General features: G+C 40.4%; 1 protein-coding gene and 1 long non-coding RNA gene across 2 annotated transcripts in view; one reads left to right on the top strand and one right to left on the bottom strand.

Moving 5' to 3' along the window:
* The window catches only part of LOC309345233, a 350,883-nt gene that overhangs the window by 122,510 nt on the left and 201,137 nt on the right, over positions 1–27,236 (bottom strand). The window lies entirely within an intron of this gene.
* The window catches only part of TOP1 (DNA topoisomerase I), a 76,468-nt gene continuing 50,775 nt past the window's right edge, over positions 1,544–27,236 (top strand). The window contains exons 1-2 of the mRNA XM_081867660.1: positions 1,544–1,723; positions 2,704–2,728. Coding sequence (XP_081723786.1) covers positions 1,691–1,723; positions 2,704–2,728 — 58 coding nt within the window. The 5' untranslated portion in view covers positions 1,544–1,690. The remainder of the gene's footprint in view (positions 1,724–2,703; positions 2,729–27,236) is intronic.

The raw sequence follows: 27,236 nt of genomic DNA, 5'->3' as shown, positions 1-27,236 counted from the left end.
ACAAACAAAGTGCTGCACCAACAAGCACGAAACAACCCCTCTGCAGCATCACAAATCCAACTTAATGGTGTAATGTTGGAAAATGTCAATCACTTCTCCTACCTGGGCAGTTATCTTTCCCCAAGGACCGGCACTGATGCCGAAATCCAGCATCGTCTGAGCTCTGCGAGTGCAGCTTCCTCCCAACTGAAGCGCTAAGTGTTTAAGGACTTTACTGTACTCTTGTGAAACATGGACCACTTATAAACGCCATCTCCAACTCCTCATAAGAAAAAAAAATTACACTTAACTTAGGAAGACAGGCAAACTAATGTCAGTGTACTGGAAGAAGCAAAGATCACTGATGTCGAAGCAATGATTCTTCAATATCGTTGGACTGGTCAAGTCGTTTGGATGCCTGATTATTGTTTTCCAAAGCAAATTCTCTATTCCCAACTTAAGAATGGAAAGTGAAATACTGCTGGACAACAAAAGCTACAATTCTCTGGGAAGAGGTTGTTAAGCGTCTCTGGGAATTGTAACACTTTGTGAGGGGAATAGGGGACTTCTGACAACTCTCAGAGCATCCTTAGCAAATATCAGGTCCCAGAATTCTCTTCGGGAAGCCAAGGGGTTATAAGAGTGCTTTAAATTGTTCTAAGTGTGCTTTAAAAGAAACGTGGGGATATGGCCATATTATTATTATTAAGTTTGAATACCACCCTTCATGTCAAGAAATAAGAGCGGTTGACAGCATAAAAATACAAGATAAGAACACAAAATATATCATCAAAACAGGAACAATAATAAAACAAACCATAGTAATCGGCTCATAGAAAGGGCCTAAAAGGGGGAGGGGGAGAAAAAAATGTGGTTCACAACAGAGGACAGAATAAATTTTGCAAAAGATATTTTGCAGGTATAATTCAGCATTGAGACGTCTGAGAAGCGGTCTGGCTCCGACGCAGGCTCCTCCACCTTACATACCGGCTAACAGGTGTCCAGAACAGGGTGAGGGTTAGATGAGGTGAGTTTTTAATAGAAAACCCCCCCATTGGAAGGGGAGGCTGAAAGGGCACGCAGGCGCACTGCGTCCATGGGTCTTGCACAACGTGCTGCGGAAAAAGTACCTTTCTCGCAGCAGGGAGAACTCGCCTCTGTATATGTTAATAAGGCAAGCCCGCCTCGTGCCGCCTCATTGGTGCCGGAGGAAGGGGCGTGACCGGATATGTAAATAGAATCCGGCGTTTTGAAGAGGGGAGGAAGGAAGAGACGCGCGAGGGGGAGGGGGGAGCAACCGGCATTTTTCGTAAACGGCGGAGAAGGAAGAGGCGTGGCTAAATCAGGCGCAAAGTGTAGCCGGGGCGGGGAGGCGAGGCCAACCAAGAGGTGGCGGGCGTGGCTAGCATGCAAATCTCAGTCACGGCGCCTGCTGATTGGAGGAGAGGCAACGGAAGGGTTGGGCCATGTTAACGAAGGCGTTCTCTCCTCCGAACTTGCCTTCCCTCCTCCCGCTGTTCGCTAAGCCCCTCCCCTCGGTTTAAAAGTCGCGGCGCCTGCGCAGTTAAGGGAAACGAGGACTTAGTCTGTTACACAACTGACTGTGCTGTTTGAGGGGGCTGCGTTCTCCCTTCGGCCTCAAGACTTTGCCTGCTCCCCAAGCTCTCTTGAGAGGCTTACCCCTTCCCGCCCCCGCCCTTGCTTTACAGGCATGAGTGGGGATCAGCTGCACAACGACTCCCAGGTAAGGGGCGGGGGGCTCCTACTCTTACAGTACTTAAGGGGACGTGGATGGAGACCGAGGCCTAAAGTTCCTTGGGAGGGGGAAAATTAGGATACCCCCCCCTTCAGGTGTAGGGGAAAGAGAACCCTTCAGCCTCATAACTTAGCCCCTTCCCATAAATATCGGGAAGGTGTTTTTTGCCTCAGCTTCCTCAAAAGCAGGTATTTCCCTTCTTAATAATAGTGGAGGGGCGCTAAATAAAGAGGGGTTTTTTTGGGGGGGGGGGCTTCTTTTCTCTGAGGGAGAGAGCCTCATTGCTTTCAGTTCCTACCGGAATTATTTGGCTGCGGCCTTTTAATAGTAGTTAGGCCTTTCCCCTTATTCTCTCTCTCTCTGCTCCCCCAAACCGTCGCATCCCATCAGACCCCTTTGAGGGGTGACCCCTTTTGCCTGCGGAGAGTCACACCTTAATCTCTCGCAGGGCTTCCTTCAAATTTCCTGTAGACACTGTGTCTATAATCAATCATCTCCTACCCCCCCCACCCTCGTCATTTCTCTGAACCCGCATCTTCCCCAACTCGTTCCAGAAAGAAGGGGGAGTTTGGGGGAGGGGAAATTTGGGGTCCCCCTCCTCATTCTCGTTTTCTCCCCTAGCGCTTAGAGGGCACCTAGGGCCCTTAAATGAGGGGGGGGGCGGTGGTGCGGGAAGGTTGAGGAAAAATCCTACTGGGAATACTGAGCCACGCACGAGGAAAAAGAAGGCAATTAAAATAGGATGGGAAAACTTTGGTGGGGTGGGGAAAGTGAGGGGGGATCTCTATTTGGCCCCCTCGCTTTTGCTAAGGGTAACCCTGAATCAGTTTTTAAGGGCCACCGGGTTGATTCCTCAGCTCGGCTCGTGTTTTGCCTTGAACAGGGCAAAAACGCGTGTGTGATAAAACCATACCTAGGTCCTGTTTTCGTAAAAAATATATATGTATTTTTTCCTTTCCCCCCCATAGATCGATCCAGATTTCCGAGCGAATGGTGAGTGCCTTGTCCCTCTGTACTGGGGAGTGGGTAGGATTTGCCCTGCTTTCTCTCCTTTCTCCCTCTCTTTCCCCTTCTCTTGTATTGCTGAGGATGGTAAAGGACAGACATGGCGTCCCAGAGACTAAGTCCCGTCTCCTCGCTCATCGGCCCCATTGTTCCCATCGAGCTTCCTAATACTCGGAAATCATAGGGCCCTCAGCCCATCCGACCCCATTTCTCGGTAGTGAGGGCAGTGGAGACCCCAAATCCGGTCTCGCTGGGTTTTTCGGAGGCCCTCTTGGGCTCCGATTCCCCCCTGGAAAGTCGCCTTGTCGACGGTCGGGACTTAGTCTCTGCGCCATTTTCTTTTTCTGTCTCTTCCCTGTGTGTGTCTCTTTCTCCTTTTCCTCCTCCCTCGAGCTGCCCATGAGAAGCCTCCTGCAGTGAAAACATGCGATATAATCACCACCCTCGCTCCAAATATTCTCCCCGAAAGGGGAAAACCGTCATTTTTGCTTGCTTGCTTTTGTTTTGTTCTTTCAAAGCTTGGTTTAGTTTCCTCCCTGCCTTTTTATTCCCACCTCGTCCTCTTTTTCTCCTCCCCCAGTTCTGTTTCTTTCAAAACCTTCCCCTGTAGAAAGGTGGTTGCAACATGTTGCTTTTAAACTGATTCTCCATCCATTTGAATACACAGCATATTTTAAGATCTGGATGCAGGAACAGGGATTTTATTCCTGGATTTTAAAAACAAGCAAAAATAAAACAGCACAGGCAGTTCTAGAATCGTATTCGGTATCACTTTGCTAAAGTTTGGTAGTTGATGGTGTATGTTTGTGTTCAGTTTATAAAAGCTATAGATGATGGATATATTGAGAGGTTTTTTTAATTAAAAAAATCTGTTGTGGGGGGGATTATGATTCTGCTATATATGCCTTTGTCACTGTTGCATAGCTTTCCTCTTCTTTTAAAAGGAGAAAATAGGTTCTGGGGGAAGGGGATGTAGAGTTGGAATGGCATATCTGTCAGAAAATGCCAAGATTGCTTCTCCAACCTTTTGAAAGGTGATTTCACCTTGGCTTTTAACTCCTGGGGGCTTTATGATACTGGCTGTCTTGCTTTCATGAAACATTGCAGTGTTCTGCGTAGCATGTTTGCATACTGGATTGACAGCAGGTTCTCTATCTTCTGAATTTCTGCTCCTGTATAACGAGTATGAAGTCATCTATGATTAAGAATATGTGTTGATGTAATGCAGGTATTTCTCCCTGTATGTTGAAATATTTCTGCTAAGACCCTTAGATTTTTCAGAAATGCACAAAATGTGCAGAACCTCCCCAGCTGGTAAGAAATAAGCACTAATATTTTTAACCACTCTGTAATGGCCATCCATTGACTAATACAAATACATAAAATAAAAATATCAGTGGTTGTATTCTATAGGGGTTAGCAGTTCAGTGTTAAGACTGTGCTGAAGATGGGGTTTGGGTTTGAATCACAATATACCTGTAATTGTGTTGAATCTTTTGGCTTCTTGCCCTATTGTGACTTCTTTTTGAAGTGTGTACTGAGCAGGTCTATCTCAAGTGTCTGGTTACCTTGGGTACCTAAAACTTAAATGCTGCCTTAACATAGTGGTGGTATCTAATATTTTCAGTCTTATACTTGGGAATTAGAAACATTTTCCTAGCCTGGGTATTTATTATTTCACAAACAAGTAATGTTTATCACTGACTAAGTAAAGTATGAAGATGGCTTTGGAGGATGGCTTTTCTCCCTTTTTGTTGACTCCAGCCTTTCTTTAGTTGTTATTTCACTGCAATCAGCCACAGGCTCTTGATTATTCTTCAAGAAATAAGTGTCAATAGTCACATCCTTTTTGACCTTGCCACTAAGACTGTACTTGCCTTCATGTCCTTTTTTTACTTACACTGTTGTGTTCCTGACTTCTGAGTCAGAATCATTGCATGTTGAAGTTAGAGTCCTAAATATCCATTTTTATTCCAAGTAAAGCAGTGGAGAAGACATAGAATTAACCCCATACAAAGCATCTTTAGTTCAATAGATCTCTTTATACTGTAGTTAACAAAGTTTGCTAGTTCCTCTTGTCTCCCAGATCTTCCATTCGTGTAGCTTCAAGCACACAGTTCTAAAAAGGTGAAAAAGTGTTTAAACAGAAAAGTAGTGAACTGTTATTGTCTATTCATATTTATTTAAAGGCACTGATGAAAACTACATATCTGTTTATTGAGTATGTAATGACCATATGTATTTGATGAAGGCAGCCAGTTTGGGGTAATGTACAGCTGTGCCACCATGTGTGAACTGTTTTAGATCTCAAAAGCTAAGGAAAGAATAGTAGAAATTCTCAAGTTGATGGGAGACACCCAGTGAACACTACTGGTTTAATGCATAGTATTGTTTCCTGTGAATAAAACTAAATTCATGCATTAGTATGGTTTGGGAAACAAAGTGCTGTCAAGCACAAGTTTGGCCTGCCATGGACAGTTAAGTATCAATACCTATCCTAACCAGATTGTCCTTGTAAACATCTGCTTAGGTACTTCTGTAGAATAAATCTGCTTTATGCTTCATTTTGGTACTTTATTTTCTATAAACTTGTGACTTTCTTTTATTTTTTCTGTGCTTTCTTAAGCACCATCTATAAGCACTATCTTAAGCACCATGTGTAGAAGGGTCTCCTGTTCATAATTTTCAAAATAATTCTCCTGCACAAATGCAGCAATTGAATAGGGCCAATTCAAAGAGCCAGTTTAACCATTCAGGTAAAGTATATCCCATGGCTTACTATTTCAGAATGCAGCAGCAGTAGTAGTACATGCTGATATGCTCTCATCAGAACAACCACACCACGTTCCACATAGAAAATTAACATGCCACAGTTAAGGTTAGTTCTTCTCTTTGACATTCAGAGGGTGCATTCAGATGTCATTCACCCAACTGCCTGGTGCATGGTACAGCTCAGATAGGGTTGTAACCATGTGCTTTTGCAGATTTTTGAATCTGCCCATGATGGAAAATAATTTTCCAGGGTAAACCATCCAGAAATTGCTGTATAAAGTGTAACCAGAACTAGCAATCCCATACTGCTTTTAAGAAAATGTTCTTTTTATTTTTTAAAAAAAGTTTTCAGTTACAATATTCACTTTTATTTTTTTACATCAGGCTTTGCTCCCCCCCTTATGCAGACCCGTTAGTCATCTTGTAGCTGTATTTTATCCCAAGACTTGATAGCTTGGAGGGTTGAACTCATGTAATATTACTCTGATACAGAAATGAACACGTTGCATGCTTCTGAAAGCAAGCAACTTAGTTTAATGAAGAAATGAACTTGTGTCATATATTTTCCAACAGTTCTATGGGTTTGAGGCTCTCAATATGAATTTGTATGTTTGGCAGAGGAAAATTGTGTGAACGATGTTGTGTCTGTATTGAAGACTTAAATTCTGTTTCAACTTGCTAGTTCTCCCACCACTACCAAAAAGTGTATATGTTAGACAATGCAAAACATAGCTCTTTTCTTTTTATACAAGTAAAGATTTTTAGCTATGGTGGGTAATTACTAAGAAACAAAAACCCTGGTGCCTTACAATAAACTTTTTGTAGCATGTAGAATAGGATTTTGCTTTCAACATTCCCTCACAGGCTTGCATAACAAATCTTCAGTAAAATATATCATTGAGTGAGCTTTTGTTTTGGTCAATGTGAGAATGTATATTGGTAGTAAGAGAGATTAGAGGCCTACATCTGTGGAGCAGTGAAATATATTATGTAGGCTTGAGGACAACTTTACAAATCTCTGGCTTGTTAGATGGGAACTTCTCACCGAAGTACATTTGCTTCCTCAGAAATAAGTTTTGAGTCGTAATAGAATCTGCAGTAACACCACAAAAATGTTTCTATATGACAATTTTGGTTCAACTCTATTGCTCAAAATGCTAAAGGGCATAATAAGTAGAAGAATGACTTTTAAATATTCAAGTCCAATAGCATTTACAAATGGCAGAATCTACTAGATGCATGAAATAGCTTATTAAGTTTTAAGCTGTTTGAACTAGGGATTTGTAGTAAACAATAGCTAAATAAAAAAGGAGAAACTTAAATTCTAAAAGATCACATAGATTAGTCAATCAACCTCCAAGGACTATGGTTCTGGTAGCAAGTGTCTGTTTAATGTTGTCAGGAAACAAATGACTTTGGGAAATGTCAGCTTGTTCTTATTTTCCTGTATCAGCCAATTATTGGGAAACCTGTTCCTTTCTAATATGATCTGTGAACTCCAGGTATGGTAAGCCAAATAAACTCAAGAATAATAGGGTTTGCAATTCTGATCTTCCCCTCTCTCTAGGTGTGGTCTCCTTAGTTTCCTTTTATCTGTCTTTGCAGATGAATTAGCATGTGACCTTTGGCAAGCTGCTTAAGTTCTTTGCCTCAGTTCTTCACATTTAAATTGTGGATAAGCTTAATCTGCAGTCTAAGTGAGTAAAAATATTGCAGATCTTGAAGATCTTTGGTAGTTGTTGTAGAGCTCATTGGCTGAATGCTTGGCAGTAGCCCGAATTAGCATTTTTTATTATTAATTCTGGCTAGTGTTGCAACTTCTCTGGTCAGAGTTCCCTGTTGAAAAAGATTTCCAAAGATGAGATAGAAGTTTGCATTATTTCCTGTTGTTGGGTAGCTTTGATATGATTTACTTGAGCTGATTATGAATTGTATATATATATTCTCATTATCTTGTATAATTCAATGAGATACTGTCCACACATTTTCCTTCATTTTCTGAAGTAAATATTTGTGTACCATGCTTAAAGAGAACCCAACCGTTCTTCAGTCATTCCCATTTCTTCCATAGTGCTATTAAGTTTCAAAATGTAGCATTAATAGCACTCAACAAGACCATACAGAACTTGCATGTCAAACAGCAGTTTATGCAGTTGCAAGCATTAGTTTTGAAACTGAGTGTCAGATTTTCATGCCCTTACACTGAAGAAAATCTGGGCTTTGATATTATGTACTTGTTTACAATAGTATTACAGTGGTACCCGGGTTACATACGCTTCAGGTTACAGACTCCGCTAATCCAGAAATAGTGTTTCAGGTTAAGAACTTTGCTTCAGGATAAGAACAGAAATTGTGCTCTGGCGGCGCGGCAGCAGCAAGAGGCCCCCATTAGCTAAAGTGGTCTTCAGGTTAAGAACGGACCTCCAGAACGAATTAAGTACCGGTACTTAACCTGAGGTACCACTGTACTGCAGTAGTTATAGCTCCTACTGTGTGGTATTATCTAACCGTTTTATAAAAAGTTCTGTGCTCTGCATTGCAAATGATGGCATTTCTTTAGTGAACTGATTACACTCAGGTTGGCTCAGAAATGTGCTCCTCATCCTCAGTAAATAATGGTGATGGGCTGTGGGAGTACAGCTTGCTTCCAAGAGTCTCACATTTGTTGAGTAACTGTTGTTGCTGTGTCCTGTTACTTGATCTCTTAGTGCCTTTTGATATCATTGACCATAGTCATTGACACTTGGTCACTAATAGAAATTGGAGTCATGCGTAAGCAAAATTAATAGAATTATTGTGAATGGTACAGAAGGATGATAAACACTCTCCTCCAGAATCTTGTTGCCTTCATGTATTGCTTATTAATGTATGAATCCACAAATCAGTTCCACTATGGTATAATTCCCTCTCCTCCTCCCAGCGTGTGGGCACTTATCTTTGCAGGTCTGCTGAACTTTGAAGGTGCTTCAGATGCAGTACAATTTTGGAGATAAGTCCTTGCTCATCTGCCTTGTTCTGCTATTGTTCCATCTATAAAAAATATTGGTGCACAGTCCTTCTTGTGCTTCTGGCTAACTGGGTAGTGCTTCTTCCTGGTCAGTGGCTGCTGAAAGCATGCTCAAGTTTTTGTTTGGTTCAGTTTCACCTACTGCTCCACTGAAAACTATGCCTGCCTGCTTACTGAGAGGGCTTATAAAGGAATAATGTTTTGTATTATTTAATGTTTATATAATGCAGGGTCATGCATGCGTATGTCCACAAGTACTTTTGCCTCTTCATCATCAAAAGGGAAAGTATTTTTAAAGTCATGTGAGTGGTTCTCTGCTGTATTTTCTGTTTTGCTTTGTAGAGAGGAAGTAGCATTTTTCACTGAGGTGGGCTGAGATCATCTGATGGATGGAGCAAATGGTTTTAGGATGATGTTTACTGTTATGTATAGTTAACCGGTTGGGGCAGTACCTTGATTGGGATGATTTGGTGCCATCTGCACCCTGCCCCAGCTAGTGAATTGTAAGTATGCAAGTCATTCAGCGCTAGCAGGCAGTGAAACCATCAGCTCTAGTTTGGTTGCCTTGGCAATGTTAGTGTGCTCTCTCTTCTCTCCCCACCCCCCAAAGAAAGAAAGTGCAAGGTCATGGCTTTGTTTTCCCTCAATAAAGTTGCCATGAAGCCAAATCTGATTGGCTATTTGATGCTGCAGTGTCATGTTCATTACATGATCCCTGATTGACTGGGATCACACAGCAAAGAAAGATGTGATGGGCTTAGTAAATAAACAAAAGTGGTGCCAAAGCAGCAGCTCAAGGAAATAATGGCTGTTAACAGGTAACATTTCATCTCCCCTTTCCCTCACTTCCAAGCTTTCTTTCCGCTACTGACTAGTGTGTTTAGGTGATACAAGGCCATTTCATAGTGACTCATGATTTGATGTAAGCTGCAGTCGGCCAGCTAGTGATAAGAACAGTTTGCCCCCCCCCTTTAATCCATATTTGTGAGATCAGAATATATGTTAATTTCAACTGTTCAATGATAAACTTTTAGAAATGCACAACTATAATGGGTCAATGAGGAACTAACTGAACATAAATATCTCAGTGGCCAAACCCCGCAAGGAAGACTGCAGTCTAAACAGTAAATCAGAATTTACAGAGTTTTCAAGAGCCATCTTTAGCTCAAACAAAGCTACATACAAATTCAAGTATTTGCATAAGAGCAAAGAGTACATTTGTACCTTCAGGCATTTTTGGGGGGTAGCCCACTGGATTTTGTTCATTTTCCTAGTTGCACTGTCAGCATGAAGTAGAAATTACAATATATACTTGGCATGTAATTCATGTTAACTGTTCTATTAATTTCATTGCAGAATAATTGTGCAAACCAGACCGTGTGAATTACAGTGTTGTTGGCATCTGCATCACTCTCTTCTTAGTTGTTTTTTAATGAGAGCATAAGCTCCTAAGAGAAGAGCTATTTTGTATTTTGAAAAGAAAGTCTTATGAAGATCAGCACAGGTCTTTTTCATTCATTTTACAAATTTGGCTGAAACTGATTGTTGTCTTAACAGACTTTAAATCTGCTGCCTTAGTAGGGTTCTTACAGCCTATGTCATGAAAAATGAATATATAGTGTTATATATCTTTTCTCTCCCTCCCCATCTCTTATGGAGTGTTACATATATCTTAAAGAGAGCTTTAAATTGCACATTCAGATCATGACACTTTAATTCTACTTGATTTGACAGGAACAGCAGCATAGCTAGCATAATTTTCTTTTGGCATGATGATTAGTTGGGATATTTAGCTATGTAAGTGTTGAAATGTGTCTTGTCCTCATTAAGATACGTACAACCTAGAAGTTGTTTTACACTATTTTTAATGTAGAAGAGTGGGTAATACATTTAAATAATAATACTGTAATATAGGGGTTCATTTCTGTGATAGTTGTTGCTATGTGAATGGTGCCATGGACCCCTGGGTGGGTTACGCAGCCCTCCTGGGGTTCATGGACTTCCAGTTGTGGGAACTACTGCTGTAGTTCATCATCATCATCATCATCATCATCATCATTTCAGTTAGTTGGGTGAAATTTAATTCCCAAGGTAGCATGTGTAGGGTTGCAGCTTGGTGGGATAGTGGTTTTTCTTTTTCGTTGTTGTAAATTTTCCAAAGGCAACAATGGACTGATAAACTGTTTACAATTGGGTAGTCAGAATTAATGACAGAAAACGCTCCTTCCTCATATCCTTGATGATTTGTGTTAGGAATGTGTGGTTTGTTGGATGGGGGTAATTTTCAACCAGTGGATTCATCTGGACTTGGTAGGACCTGGAAGGTCTGAGCAGTTACCAACTTCTTCAAAACGTGTAACTTTGGCTGCCTCTTACGTTACATTATAATGGTGGTGTTGCACTTCTGTGACTCCCACCTAGACAATACCCTAGAATTAACTTATCGTAAGAGTTCTATAATTTATCTACACTTATAGTGATTTAAAGTATCCTGGTTCTGGTTCCCTTCCAGCAACTTTTTGAACTTTGGCAAGGCATTGGGTGTTTCTCTCAGATTTACACATAGAAATGTAATGCATGAACTGTGTGTCTTGTATTCATATTAACATGATACCTTCTGATTTTATTACTAGATGTTTCACAGATTTTGAGTCTCGACAAAATTAGAAGTTTGTCTAGATACACATTGTACACTAGATAATGTAAAGTGCAAGTATGACAAGTGGTGCTTGAAAATATGTGCATCTTGTAGGCTCACTCATCAAAGAACTAGGAGAGGCTACAACCCTTGATTTAGGGCACATTTGGTTATAAACCCAGGTCTATTACTGTGTAATGTGTGAAACAGGCCTTTGCCTAACAAATGAGAGCCCATTTCACTCCCATAATTCTATAACTCATTCAATTTTCTTTGTGTCATTTTGAGGGTCACTTAATGCAACACAATTTAAATGGGTGCTTGTTGCAGACCTGCTTTATGTGCCTTTTGAAACGAACATGTTTTCAGCCTCTGTACAAGGTGACAAATAAGATGCACCAGTGACACATGATGCAGGGAGCTGCAACTGGCCCAACTTGCATGTTTTGACAAATGAACTTGAAGATGCGTATTCACTTCAGATATGATATTGGCAAGTATACAAAGCAGTTTTATAAGCAATACACTTAAAAACAAAACATATAAAGCAACCCTTTTCAAGATCTTTGAAAATTCACATAATTCCACTAATGAGGCTCCCCTGATCACAATGGACCTACTTAAAAAACCCCACTAGTACTCTAGAATGCTCACATCCAATATTTGCTGTTTTGAAAACTAGACCTTTTTGGTTTTATGAATATATTGAGTAGTGGAGTAAAGAGAACAATCTTTGTGGTTCTGATACCCCAGAGAAACAAGTAAGCAAAGTTTGTGCTGTTCGGTGAAATGTCAGCGTCAGGGTTTCCCATCAGATGGAAATGAAAGAGCAAAGATAAGGTATGCAAGGGAGCACAAGAGAAAAACAGCAAAGAGGCAGTAAGGAGGCTTTCAGAAACTTCTAAAAGCTTTATCACAAACATGCAGTGAAAATATTTTGTCTCCTCAAAACACTCCTTAGATAAAGGCCAAGTTGCCCTATGCTCTTGTGAAGATTGTATATTCTAGGAACCACCTACTTTTAAGCTTTTTAAGTTGTAATCTCAGATTTAAGTTGTATCTGCATTTCCCCCCCTTCTTTCCCTCCCCCTTTGATAGGCTTGTAAGCACAGTGTATATATTGAAATGGTGTATATATTGGAGCGCATGTATGGTGTAGTGAATTTTTTTATTTTTGGTCACAGATGTTTGGACTGTTTATGTACAGCTGCATGTAGCTAAAGAGAAACTTGAACAAAACATGCATAATCTGTGTATTCGCCAAAGAAATATGATTAGACCCTTGCTGGGGCCTGTTTTTGATGCATTTATTTCCATGAGACTTGATAGCTTTATTTCCAAAAGTAATTAGCTCTTGCATAGTTTGAGAGGTGAGCTAAAAAATGGTATCAGAAATAATTCCCTGAAAAGATGGTTTTATTACTAATGTAGAGCACTTGTGACTAGCCCTTCATTCAAAAGGTCTCAAATGTAAAAGCAAAATAGAAAAAAATAGGCAGACGCAGAGTAGTATTCTACTAACTCATCCTGTCAGTACAAGGGTTACCACTAGCACAGTAGGACTCGCCCCTCCTGTCCCTGTGTTTGCTCCACACCCTCCCCAGATCTGCTCCAGAGGATTGGGGTAAGCCCTAGTACAGATTAAGAGGTTGCACAGAGGAAGGGGAGCAGACAAGGTTCTGTTGTGCAAACATAAACTATGTGCAAGCAGAACTACTTAGTGCAACATTGAATACAACCCTTGTTTTTAAAGTAGAATATCATCAAAGCAGTGACTCATGTATTGCTGCAAAGAATTAAACATTTCATTATCAAACTGCCAAAGACTGGGTAAATAAAAATGTCTTCATTTGACATCAAAACCAGTAATGGTGGTGAGGTGGGGCACTGCAGGAAGGAAGGTACCTTTAGTGGGAGATAACTCCAGAGTCGGGACCCTACAACAGATAATGCTCTTCCTTTGTCCCCTTAACCAGGAACCTTGGTGGGGACTGCAAACCAAGTCACCTTTCCTCCCCCCGGCTGGTAGTAGAGGAGGCGCTCCTGCAGATGTTTGCCCATTTATGGCCTAGTAATTTTTTGACCAGAAAACAATTGGGCAGGACGAAAATCTGGAGTTGCATGTTCACTAGAGTTAGCACATGTTGGGGCACAAGCTTGACTATAGGCAAGAGGGGCCACCATTACAGAACTGCATAGCACCTGTCAAAGGAAAGCATTTGCTCATCTAGTTAAAATTATATGGATACGTACATCTGGTAGAAAACAGTATTGCAAATACTAAAAAAATATAAACTTGTCCATCTGTCAGTCTCTGCAGCATAGTACGTTGTTTTCATGAGAGGACAAGGCAATTCATTTCCCTAATTCATGCCCTTGAGAATATAATCAACCTTTTCTCTTTAAATAGCAAACTCCTAAGAAAGAAGTTGTCTGCGGTTCCTTATTGAGGTGTGTGAACTTTTCTGTCGTCATGACATTGAATGCTTGTTAAGGCTACAAAGCTGTTAAAATTATTTGCCAGAGATTTGCTGTGTTGCGCAGATTTGAGCTACTAGATGACTAAATATAGACCAGTTCCTGCCTCAAGGAAAAGAGAGTGTACTTGCAGCCTCACTCAAAGCATCTCACTTAGGTATATCACATGTCTTGCTAGATCACACCTGATCTCCCTTTCTAAGAGATGCCTGTGTACTTGAATTGCCCTAGCTAAAGACATGTTGCTGGCTCCCCCCCCCCCCACACTTATCTTCTTAGAGTTAGAGGAGGAGCCTTCAACTTCTTCAGACCCAGGATCCACTATTGACCCAAACATACATTTTCATTTTTTCTTACCATTATATTGGTTTCGTGGTAGGCTTGTTGTTATGCCTTAGATCATGCCATAACCCACACCCACCAGTTGAATTAGAGGACATTAGCTATTAAAGAACTAGCAAGATCTTGGGAAAGATCTAACCCAGGCACCCTCAAACTCTGCCCTCCAGATGTTTTTGGGACTACAACTCCCATCATCCCTAGCTAACAGGGTGATGATGGGAATTTTAGTCCCAAAACATCTGGGTAGCCGAGTTTGGGGATCTAACCATTATGCTAAATATAATTACTCTTGGCTGTATGATATTCCTTGTACTTTTCTCCTTTCATTAAAATAGTTAAATCCAATAATGTTCGTATTTAAGATCAATGGACTTTCTCTATCAGCTTCAGTAGACATCCTCCAATTCTTCCCATTTTATGTCATTATCCCCACCTCTCAATCACTGGTTCTTGATATAGTTTAGCATCTTAAGTAGTTTCCGTAGAATAGTTGGGAATCTCACCAGCAGAAGGTTGTTGAATCACAGGTTGGAAATAACAAGTGAGAAAAAGACTTTAGACTCTGCAGTGTGGATAAAATGCTTTTAAAAATTGTTTTGCCAACTCTGCCTGGAATCTGTTCTGGTTGTTAATCAGCTTCTTTTAAGTTGACTGCTGTTTGCAAAACCAAAAGTAAAGCTAGTTGTATTTCCCTATACAGTGGTACCTTGGTTTACAACCATAATCCGTTCCGGAGGTCCTGTTGTAAACCAAAACAGGTTGTAACCCAAGGCGTGCTTTCGCCAATGGGGTCTCCCCCCCCCAAAAAAATTGGTTGTAATCCAAAAAAGGGGACACACACTTCCGGGTTTGACGTGATTGTAATCCAAAACGGTTGCAAACCAAGATACCACTGTATCCATGTAGGAATTTAACTCTACTCCTGCTTTTGTAAGCAGCCATATTAACAAAGCACCAGAAACCTATGGCAGAAACAATTCTTAAGTTTTACTAATGCAAATTACTTGATGAAAAACCGGAATCTCCTGTATGAACAGAGCTCCTGCAGTGGCTTTCCTTTGGAACTGATCCTCATGCACAGTCATTTGCAGTGGAGTGTCATATGTGCATCGGAGCATACAGAGAATTCTCTGGGAGAGCACGGGTTTTGTAGCATTGCATGGTGAAAATGATTAGTCTTCTTTTGAAAAAATGTAATTTTATTAATCTAGATTTCCAAGATAGCCTACAAAAGAGAACCATAAAACAAATATAAAACAGATCAAAAATATCAGAAACAAAAGCAGTTATCGTAGCAACAGTAAAAATACAAAAAGCTGTAGATATAAAATCAGTTAAAATCATTCAAAATGATTTGTCATTTTGAAGGAGTCCTATAATTTTTAGTTTTCCTTGTACTGTTAATGTCTAGATGGTGTTCTCATATAAGAAACTGAAGAGATGGAAATGTTACCAGGTGAGGTTCTATCTCCCTTTATAATAGTAAGGTGTGGGAGCACTCCTAGAGCTCATTCTGGAGCCTCAAATTTGTAATATGGAAAGGTTTGTGAATTGGAAGGCCTAACACTGCGGCACCCTGGCGTGGGGGTAGCATCTGTAGAAAGGTAAGCATAGATATTTATCTATTTTTATTGCTTTCATGTTCTGTGTATACCTTGCTCCCAAAGTGACATACAATGATAATTAAAGCCTAGAACATCAGTATACCATGAATTTATTTTCATGATAAACCCGTTGGTCCCACTGATACAGAGCAGGAACTCAAGAACCATTGATAAACCAGCTTTGTAGGTTTTCGCTGATGCTGAGGAAAGCTGCCTATATGGCGTGCTTCTTTTTCTATGAAAAAGGCACAAGCGCCCTCTTCAGCAGATTTTGTTGAATTAAGTGAACTTGGTGACAATGTGTCGTACAGCTGTCGAGTTGGATGGGATCTTGGAGGTCATCTAGCTCAACCCCCTGTTCAAGGCAGAATCTACAGTGCAAGATGCAACTGTTCATATGATTTATTGATCTATTGGCATAAATACACAGTATTCCTGACAGGTGGTGGGGTCAGCTGGTGTCTCCCCATTCCCCTCTTTAAGGTTTAGTTCTGAAGAGGACTATGAACAGCAACCCATTCAAACATATTGATCATAATTTGTCTCAGAAGTGAGCAGGTGGACAAAATCCGACAGTCTCAGGATTTGAGGCATAAAAGTAATGTGTAGAGACTCACATTGTTTGAAAACCTAATGTATGGACTTGCCATTTATTTTATATCTTTCTATGCTAGTGAACAGCAATTCTTTCTCAAATTTAATATGTCACTTTAAGCTCATTACTTCTTTCCCTACAAGAAATTGGCATGGCTTAAATTGGGCTCTTCATTGACGGATATGCATTCCTGGTCAGAGCTTACGTTTCAGTATTTGAACAGCAGCCAAAACTTGTTGAAACAGCTGTTTGGTTTCCTCTGAGGTTGCAGTTCCTTGTTCTAGAGAGAGGCTGTTCCCATATGTTGGACAAACATACATTGGCTTTAGGATAGGTTGTGCAGTAAATGCAGCTTGTATTTTTCCAGGGATTTGTTAATTTTTAAATGGCAGCTAAAGAAATACTGAATATTGCTTAGTTTTCATTACTTGCATTTCTAACATTTGTTTTACAAGTAAAAGTAAGATGTGATGATGCAAAAGTATAGAAAATCCAATTGCAAACTTGCTGTGATGTAATTTTTTCTACTGTCCAATTCAACACACCCCTTAAGAATGCATTGTTTGAGAAATGAAATGGATACGATACCAGTCAAACTGTGCTGCTTCACACTATCATGTGCAGAACTTCACATCAATGGTCTAAATCTGATTGATGTCAATAGAATTTAAACAGGCTAACTAAATGGGCCTAGGGAGACTTGGGGTTAAATCCCCATTTTGCTGTGAAGCTCACTGGGTTTCCTTGGGCTTGCCCCTGTCTTTTAAGCTAACCTACCTTGCAGAGTTGTCATGAGATTAAGATGTGGGTGAGTAGGAGAATGAGATATGCTGCTGTAAAATTCCTAGGAAGAAAGGCAGGAGATAAATGCAAGACACGAAAAAGTAAGAAATTTGTGATGTTGGTCAGAAGTAGTCTTGTACATAACTAGGGTATGCTGGATCAGTTGCTCAGGAGGACAGGACAGGTAGTTCTCTTTTTTCGTGCCCTGTGTAAAGGTTTACTTGCTATTTTTTCAATAACAAGTCTAGTTAATAAGCATGGCAAATGCTCTTAAAATATTCTGCTTTGGGGCAATTACATTTTTAATGCATCCAAGAATCTCCTTCACCCCTTTGTTGTTATTGAAAGAATGGCTGCAGCTCAGTGAGAGAGCATCTTTTTTGCAGGCAGAAGATCCCAGGTTCAATCTTTGGCATCTCCAGGTATGGCTTGTAATGTTCCCTGTCTGAAACCTTGGAGAACCACTACCAGCCAGTGTAGACAAGAATGAGCTAAATGGACAAGTGTTCTGATTCAGCATAAGGCACTTTCTTATGTGCTGGTGGTTTTTTTGCTTTTGCAGTGTTGCCTGTTCAGAATAACTAAGGGTAAGAATTGTGGCCAGAGAAATGCTTACTAGCCTTGGAATTGTTTGAATGCCTCGCAGTTTAGTAGCCTGTCGAAAATTTTTAAAGCTACACATTGATGATTCAGTAATAAACTCATTAGACTAGTATAGTGGAAAAACTGGAATTGGGCATGTACCAGTTCTAACGTGTCTAGAAAAGCTCATTTCAAGACAGGTGGTGATTTTATAAATTCTTAGAAGTTTTAAGCATGAACAACCTGGAGATCTCCATGTGGTGGTGGTGGTATGAGACTTTATAATACAAGCTATTTGTGCAAAATGGGGAGAATTGTGCTTCTCTTGAAAGGCAGGCTTGGGGATCTGCTCATTTGTTAAATGTAATATTGATAGGGTTGTTTATGCTGTATATAATAATCATATGTAGGGTTGAGTACCCGCTTCTATGTAGCCTAAACAGCAGCACTTAACACACGTGAGGGAAGGTTTTCAGAAGTACATAAAAGTCTTTAGGGAGAAAATAATGCTAAAATGGGAGAGGTAGCCCAGTGAGGACTCAGTAGCCGTGGAATGTTGGCTAAGAGAGAAATCTCACATTCAAGACTGCAGTCATGTGCAGGCTTACCTGGAAGTAAACCGAATTGAACACAATAGGACTTTGTTCAAGTAACTGTATGCAGGATTTCATAATTGGGTATTACATTAGGTCAGCCTATTAACAAATGGCCACTTTTGAAGCATGTAGGAAGACTTAATAAGGAGGAGGTGGTATCTCTGAGTAGTTTCAAAATGTACTCTGGACTGTCTGCATAACCTGATCTTTTGACTGGAGATGACTGGGACTTGCTCTGGGCTATGCTCCCTCCCATAGTCTGATGTTATAGAATCCAGAGTTCAAAGGAACATCAAAGCAGCAGCAGCATCCATGCTGCCTGCCACTTCATGCTGCCTGCCACCTCAACATGTTCTGAGGTATCCTTCAGGGCATAGATAGGGAATCTGTGGCCTTCTAGCAGTCCTTGCTGGCTGGGATTGCTTGGAGTGCAGCAACTTGTGGAGGCCATGGGTTCCCTATCCATGCTGTAAGGATTTGTTTCTGCATCACCTGCTAGACATATGTATCATGTGTGCATGTGGGGAGGAGGAGTGGAAATAGTTCAACACCTCACCTCTGTTCTGAGGCCTAGGGGTAGAATGGAAGGTACCCCATCTTCACTTCACTTTGTACTTTGTTTGGGTCTATTTTTGAGCTTTTCCTTTCATTAGAATAGCTATATCCAACAATATGCAAGAGTAGTTTAAGCTTGTTAAAATGAAATTCGTATTGTAAATTTCACTTTCATTTATTTGCTCTATTATAGGTGAACCAAAACTATTTTCTGCTTTATTTTACTTGCCTTTACTGTCAGTAAGTGTTGATTTATGAGTGAACACTCCTGATTAGTGGGTTATGTATGGGGAAATAAATATTAGTCAGTATAAAACAGTAGATCTAGTTTTTATAGAGGTATTCCTGGAGGAGTTAGAAGCTTACTCGGCCTTTCAGTTCTTGTATAATCATACACAGGGATCCTGTGGCTCTAATTTCTTTCCTGCATGCTGAATGCAGATACAAGGCTTAGTGAGGATTGACTGACCTCTCAAATCTAGACTTCAAAACCTAGAAAGTTCATAATCCTTTTTATGTGTAAATATCTACACTGAAAGTCGTGTGGTGTAGTGGCTCAGACTGTGGAATTAACCTTCTGCAGTCAATACATGTCAGTGTTAAAGAAATGCTTGTGTCTACAAACTTTGCAAATAAACTTCAGAGGCAGCATGAATGTGCATCTTCACGCACACAGTATCTGTTTTCATACATTGAATGTGCTTCCTTCCCCTCCAGATTCTCTGTTGCCATCTGCTTTAGGGGTGGGGTGTTTATTAATTAATTAATTAAATTTGTAATGCGCCTTCCATCCGTAGATTTCAGGGCAGTTCACAGCATAAAAATACAAGATAAAAACACAAAATACATAATAAGAACAAAACATAACTCCCCCACCCACAAACACGTGTAAAAGGGTATAGGATGTTAATTAACTAAGGGCCTGGTTGAGGAGGAATGTTTTTGCCTGGCACTGAAAGGTATATAATGAAGGCATCAGCCGCATCTCCCTGGGAAGAGCATTCCACAAACTGGGAGCTGCTGCAGAAAAGGCCTGTTCTTATGCTGCCACCTGCAAGACCATGGTCCAGCACATCCACTGCCGCACCTGCAGATGTGCTTCAATATAACAAACTAACAGATTTTAAAACTGGTGAAGAATTATTGTCAACACTCTACTGGTGGAAGCGGCCATCCACCTGCCAAAAATTCCCATTGCGGCTTTGCAAGTCTCCTCACCCCTCGCTTCCCCTTGAAGCCCCCAATCTGAGATGCTTAAAAGGGAATTGTGGTGATACTTGCAAAGCCTTTAAGATAAACTGCTTGCTCCCATTTTAGGCAATTGTGGATTGTGGGGGCTACCTAAAAGTGCAGCTTGAAGCTGTTTGTGCTTCTTTAAGTTGGCAGGTGGCAGTGGGGTGTGTGAGAGAGACTGTTCTACTGTTCGCTCACCCACTTGCTTAAAGAAAAGCACGAGCTGCTTCAAACAATACTTTTGCAAAAGGCTTTAATCCCTCCTCATCGGTTGATAAGGGATTAAATCCTGCTGCCTTGACCATACATATCCTGTTCCCTACTGGGAACAGGGCACACAACCAATGCAGCATTAAACCTTTTCCTCCTGCTCAACAGCTGATGTCACTGGTGATGCCAGCTGATGAGTGGGTGTGGTTTGAGGGAAATGGTTTTGAAGGCCAAATTGGACCCCCTGATGGGCTAAGATTAGCACACGGCCTAGAAGTTCATCACATTTTCAGTACTAAAATAGATGCCACTTGTTAAAGATGGTGATGATCATTACATAGACATACAATGGTACCTCTGGTTACATACTTTATTCGTTCCGGAGGTCCGTTCTTAATCTGAAACTGTTCTTAACCTGAAGCACCACTTTAGCTAATGGGGCCTTCTGCTGCTGCTGTGCCGCCACCGCACGATTTCTGTTCTCATCCTGAAGCAAAGTTCTTAACCCAAGGTACTATTTCTGGGTTAGCGGAGTCTGTAACCTGAAGCGTATGTAACCAGAGATACCACTGTACCTGTTGAAAGATAAATTGCAGACGGCAAATGCCTTAAGAGACAATTTTCCCATTTCTCTTACACAAGGGATGGCTCTTCCACGTTTATGCATATTATGACACATGTGCATCTCTCCTAGAAACCAAGAAAGTGAGAAATGTTTTAGCTGCAGAACAATAGCATTAACTTAAATTTGTAGTCTTCTTGTTTCCAGCCTGGTCACCTGGGGGCAAAACGAGTGTATATGTTGCCCTGTCCCCAGTGTCCTGATAATTTATCAGTGTTTTTGACTGCAAGGATGCTTGTAAGCACATTCAGACAAACATGCTTGTAAGCTCCCTTCAGAACTTCAGACCAAACATGCAAAGGGTGAGTAGCATGGGGCTATGCAAGCCACTGTCCCACTACACACATTCTGCCCTTGCATGTTGAGCTGAATGCCAAAAGAGGGCTAGTGACTAACGCTTATTCATAGTGACTCAAATATGTCTCTTAATCATGTCACATACCTGTTTTGTCAGTTTTGTACCTTGAGAGTATAGTTGTCTCTTGCCATAATTGGAGGAAACAGAAGAGGCTGGGGCTGCTGGAAATCCCACCCAGCCTCCTCAGTTGTTGCAGGATAAAGTCAAGGTTATCCCTGCTGTTGTAAAGCAGGCAGGAAAGAGATTTGGAGAAAGGGACCAGTGGAAAACCTGCACCCTTTCATCCTACCTTAGCAACCTAATTATGGGATGAATCTCCATTCAAGGATCTGGCAGTCCTAGGGCTGAATGCACTGTGAGAACTTGGCAAACCTTTCTATAACATATTTCATCTCAGGGCAGTGGGAGGCAATGTATCATCTTGTTCATCCTGCTGCTGTCCTCTTAGCGACACTTAATTTCTTGAAATGCAAACAAATCAGAAACATTGCAGTGATAATTCTTTGTTGGTAGCGCTGTATATTTAAAAATAATTGGTTATCTTTAAAAAACCCAGTGTTATAACCTTTTTATGCAATAAATCACACCATTGTTACATGTATTTCCAAGAAAGCTTAAAACATAAGGATTTACTTAACAAATACACACAAAGGCATCTATTTATGCCATAACAAAGTGTGTAGCTTTCAAACATTAAGTGCCTTAACTCACAGTGCTGGAGAACTGAACAGTCTGCCCCTCTTGAAGGGGAGGTATAACAGTGCTCTACTTAGAGAAACTGCTGCTCCATTTATTGCAGTGGTCCTTGCCAGTTTGTTTGAGTTTTTACGATACTTATTTGTGATCTACAGAACATGTGAGAGCCAACTCTCCCAGTAGGCTTCGTTTCTAATTTAGGCAACCCCACAAAAGTTGAGTAGAGTGGCATGGGACTAGAGCAGAGTGAATAACAACTCTGCTCCTCTGCTTCCAAATCTGTATTGGTAAGAGCTAGTGTAAAGTAATAATGATAGACTTTGCTGTGAAGCCCACCTTATAAACTCACCAATGCCCAAACTACATTGTGGAAACAAATGTGTGTATCAGAGGCCTATTGGCTCTGTTGTTGAAGTGGGGGGAAATGGCTTCAGCTGGTTGGCTGTCTGAAATGGAGAAGTGGCTCAACACTTTCCCTGACTCACTTTCCCAGTGTAAGCATTTCCTCACAGGTTGCTTCTTCTTCCATGGAGTTTGAGACAGTAATGTGAATTTTCTTTAAAAACATTCTGATGTAAATCAGGGTAATTTGAATTAGAAACGTATCAGTTTGCACTGGAAAGTTTTCTGATGTCCTAGAGAATGAACTAATTAGCATGTTTAATTTACTTATATTTACTAAACAAACTAACAACTTTGAAATGGCCAAGTTTGACTAATACATATTTACAAGTGGAACCTGGTTAGTGAACTTATAAAATGGGAAATTTTCTGTGGAAAATGAAAGCACTGGTTCCAAGCATTCATTTACCACGTAAACATGCTTGGAATGCTTGGGTGGGTGGCACAGGGAAGGATTGAGCCCTCCCTTCCTGCTTATTACCCCTTTCTCAACCCACTTGCTCATCTGTTTCTGAAGAAGCTGCTTTTCCTTGGAAGAGAATGTTTGGAATTTTGTTACCTTCATTTGTGGCATTTAGGTGCTCAAATGGGCTTAGGCAAATTCCTCTCTCTCTCTCTCTCTCTCTTTTAAATGATATTTATTCAAATTTTAAAGGTTACAAAGAGAAACAAAAAACAAAACAATACATAAAAACAAGTCACATCAAAGAAAAAATAAAAAAGGAAAACAGATAAAAAAGGGGGAAAATACATACAATCAAAAAAAGAACAAATCAAACCTTTACATAAACTTACTTTCTTTAGCTTATTTCCTTGACCTCCTCACACCTCCCCTCTATGTATTCTAGCTCAGTTAAATATTTCAGCAAATCCTTAAATTCCTCTCTCTCTCAGCCTTGGTATCCTCCCACCCATGCCATCTGTAGTATGGGGACAGTAATACTTGAGTAGTTTATAGGGTTGTTTTAACAATTACTGAGATAACATTATGTGCTTTTGAACACTCAGAAGTGCTATATAAATACTTGATAATATTATTAAGCTGTGTTCATTCTCTAGCAAGCTGTTCTTATTGGTATCCAGCAAATGCTGGTGTCCTGTGGAGAAAGCAATGAATCAAAAAGCTTTTTGAGTTGTGTATATCCAGTGTATTCCTCTGTGTGTTTTATAAAACTCAGCAACCATTTGTAAGGACAGACTGCATGAAACCAGCAGATAACGGAATCATCACCAGTCTGAGGCATACTGCTTGTGAAGTGGTCTCAGTTGTCTTTTCCTGCTCTCACAAGCAATGCAGTATAGATTGAAATGTTTGCTTTTAAAATTCCTCTGTATAGTAAAGTTGCTTCTATAGGGTGCAGTAGATTTATTTGTTGACTGATGAATCTATTGAATGTGGTTCTCTGTGCCCCCCCCCCAAAATGATCAGTGTAGTTACAACATGAAATTTGCAGAACAGATTAATGACAAACTGTGTAGGATCAAGAAAATATGTTCCATAATTAAAGGTTCCTTTGAGTCCCAAGTATCCACAGCAGAAGCTGCCTGCTGCATCCCTGCATTGGAATTGCTGTCCTCCTCTTTCTCCTTTGCAGAGACTGCCTTTTCTGCTCTGGGTAAAGAAGAGCAAGGGGCTGGAACAGAGGAAAAAAGGTTGTGTGAGACATCTGTGCCTGCATCTCCTAAAAACCTTAAGACAGAATGTTGGAGGAGGGGCCCCTTCAGGTGTTTTGCAGGTTTCAGGTGGCACCCTGGCCTCCCAGGATGGGTAAAAGAATATATCACCTCATGAAAGGGGTTTGGGAACTTGAAACTTGTATGTGCACTATTTTGTGGAATTTTGTTAAATCTAATAAAGCTGTTGTCGTCGTGTGGATTTTTTTCTTAATGGCCAGCATAGCTAATTTTCCATTTTAAGGTTTTCAAAGGTTAGGAAAGATTCCTCTTCCCAGGAAGATTTAAAAAAAATAAAGCCACTTCTTAAAATGTGGAGGGGAAAGCAAGAAAGCATTGTTTTGCATTCAGTAAAGATTGCGTGTTGAACTGAGCTGAGACTAACACATTAGTGTTATTTAGAAAGCTCAATTACTATTGCTTTGTTTAATGTCAGAGCATTTTTCTTTCAGCTGTGCTAGTCTTGTGCTTGATCTTGGCCCTGGAAAGAACTGCTGAGAAGCCCATTAAGGTTTCACTTTCTAATGCCTGTGAAAGGATTTAAGTAGATTGTTGAAATTGCTCCTAGTAAATGGTGTGATCAGCATCACAATCCACCTTGCTACAAACTGTTGCTGACAGCAAAACACTTCCTACTACTAGCTTTCTTTACCATGGCATTTAAGAGCTTGTAGACAAAACATAACAAGAGAACTTGGTTAGAATGGCTGCATGCATTCTGGTGTGTGTGTGTGTGTATTGAACCTGAATCAAAGTCCAAGTGCATCTGACACAGGAGTTAGCACTTGAGCAGGAGTTGACTGTGAAGGATGAAGATTGGAATCTGCACAAGGGGAAAAGCAATAGCTTGTGCTTGTTGGAAAAATGCAGATGGTCCACTGGCTGCTAATATTGCTTTTACCAGGTGCGTATGGCTCTGGGTTTATGTTTCATAGGATCATAGAATTGCAGAGTTGGAAGGGACACTGAGAGTCATCTTGTCAAACCGCCTGCAATGCAGGAATATCAACTAGATACACATGGGAGTCTGTTCCTCTGTTGAACAGCTCTTACAGTCAGAAAGTTCTTCCTGATGTTTCCATGAATAGTGCTAAAGCCAAAATCATGTATAGTCAAAACACAGTTGATTCATTGGTGGGTGAGATTGCCTAAGTTTCCCCCGTGGATGCCCCCCTTTCTGCCTCCATTTTAATTTTTTAAACATTTTTTGTCAGATGTGTAAACCTGAATGTGTACAAGTTAAATATGTGTAAGTTGCAAGTTACCTCACAGATTTGTGAACTTGTCCTGTTCGGTCGTCTCAGAGACGAGTTCAATTCACAGATGAAAATTCATTGTTTGATGGCTGCAGTTAAAGTAACAGCTCAACCTGTGCAGACTGCCTATCTTGCATCAAATTCTACAAATAGTATTTGCATGTCACCTGCTAACACCTGTAATCAAAGGAGTTCACTTGTTTGACTGAGAGTCATCAAGTTATGAGGTTTCAAGAGAGAGAGAAACTGAGACAGAGAGAAGTGAGTTATGAAAATGAATATATATTCATTTTATATAGCCTTTTCTGACAGTGACTTTGCTATTCTTATATCTGAGTGGGATTCACAGTCCAATCCTCTGTATGTTTACTTGGAATGGGGCTTTATTCCAGGCAAGAATGAATAAAGTAACAGTCTTAGTTGATTAACTGACATTGGATTATTTTTATCAGTGCACTTTAAAAAAATCTAATTTGGTCCTGATGTAGCCCTGTAATAGGAATAATAATGAAATAAAACATTGACATTCCCTTTTGTTACTAAACTTTCTTCAATAAGAAAAAGACATACATATTGAGGTTTTGATAATAAGCAGATACATTGTAATTTGTTTTGTGTTAGTTTGACTCAGAGTCCTATTGGCAACAAATGAGAGGCACGTTTGGTACTCTTAAGTGTGCAACTGCAAATGCAGGAACTATTTGTGGAAGAAGCCTAGGCATGTGTATACATACACCACCACATTTTACACAGCCTCTGTGATCCTGCGGTTATTCTCTTCAGTGTCACAGGAGAGTAGAGAATTGGTCCAGCACAAGCCATTATTTGAAATGAGCACCAGTCACTATTATTATTATTATTATTATTATTATTATTATTATTATTATTATTACCCTGCCCATCTGGCTGAGTTTCCCCAGCCACTCTGGGCGGCTCCCAATCAAGTGTTAAAAACAATACAGCATTAAATATTATAAACTTCCCTAAACAGGGCTGCCTTCGGATGTCTTTTAAAAATAGGATAGCTGCTTATTTCCTTGACATCTGATGGGAGGGCGTTCCACAGGGCGGGCGCCACTACCGAGAAGCCCCTCTGTCTGGTTCCCTGTAACCTCACTTCTCACAATGAGGGAACCGCCAGAAGGCCCTCAGCGCTGGACCTCAGTGGCTGAACAATGGGGGTGGAGATGCTCCTTCAGGTATACAGGACCGAGGCCATTTAGGGCTTTAATTGCTCAACAGTCCATTTGGACTGGAAATCTAAATGTTATTGTTATTAATTTCATTGCTGTACCGCTTTATATGTTAAAGAAAAAAATCAAAGCAATTTACAACACATTAAAACATCAAATAAAACAATTCAGAGTAAAACAAATTTAAGCTTCAAGGGCAATATTTAGATTCTTCTCTAAAGTGACATTTTGCTTTCACCATATTTAGCTACCTACTTAATTTATATAGCTGCCCCATAACAGAAGTATTCTAGTTTGTTTCTGCATTTGAAGTTTGGATACTACCTTGGTCTCTACACCTGTTTTCAGTCTGTCTTGAGGACAGTTATCTGGATGAAAGCTGGTGTGCATGTTTTGAACTCTATTTGGAGTTTCAAGCTTGAACTCCCTCCGGTTTTCTGAGGGTTAAAAAGTATAAACCATAACTGTAATGCAATATCTTCCTTGAGATTTGTGATATTGGAATGATCCTTTCTGACGTAAATTTTTGTTTGATGTTTGAACATCTGCTTGCCCTTTATTTACACTTAAGATGCAAGATAGATTCTAGTGTGAAGTGAGGTCTACTTTAGTGAAAATCAGTATTTTACTTCCTCTGCCTCTTTCTTCCCAGGGTATAGCTGATTCAGGCAGTGAGGCAACTGACATGATTAAATTGCTTTTCTTAGATTGCTAAATAATTGCACTGTAATGCTGGGCAGCACTTGCTTAAGGTGTTAGTAGCCTCGGAAATTGAATCTATTTCTCCAAGTTATCTGGGTTCCTGGTTTCTAATCAAAAAGTATTCTAGACCTCAGAATATTTACCTCCTCCCTTTTCTGTAAAGCCAGAAAATAGGGCCGTTGCTTTCACTAAAATTAA

The sequence above is a fragment of the Podarcis erhardii genome, assembly GCF_964252035.2.
Source record: "Podarcis erhardii genome assembly, chromosome: 6".
Classification (NCBI taxonomy): Eukaryota; Metazoa; Chordata; class Lepidosauria; order Squamata; family Lacertidae; genus Podarcis; species Podarcis erhardii.
This window is presented reverse-complemented; position numbering and strand designations above follow the sequence as displayed.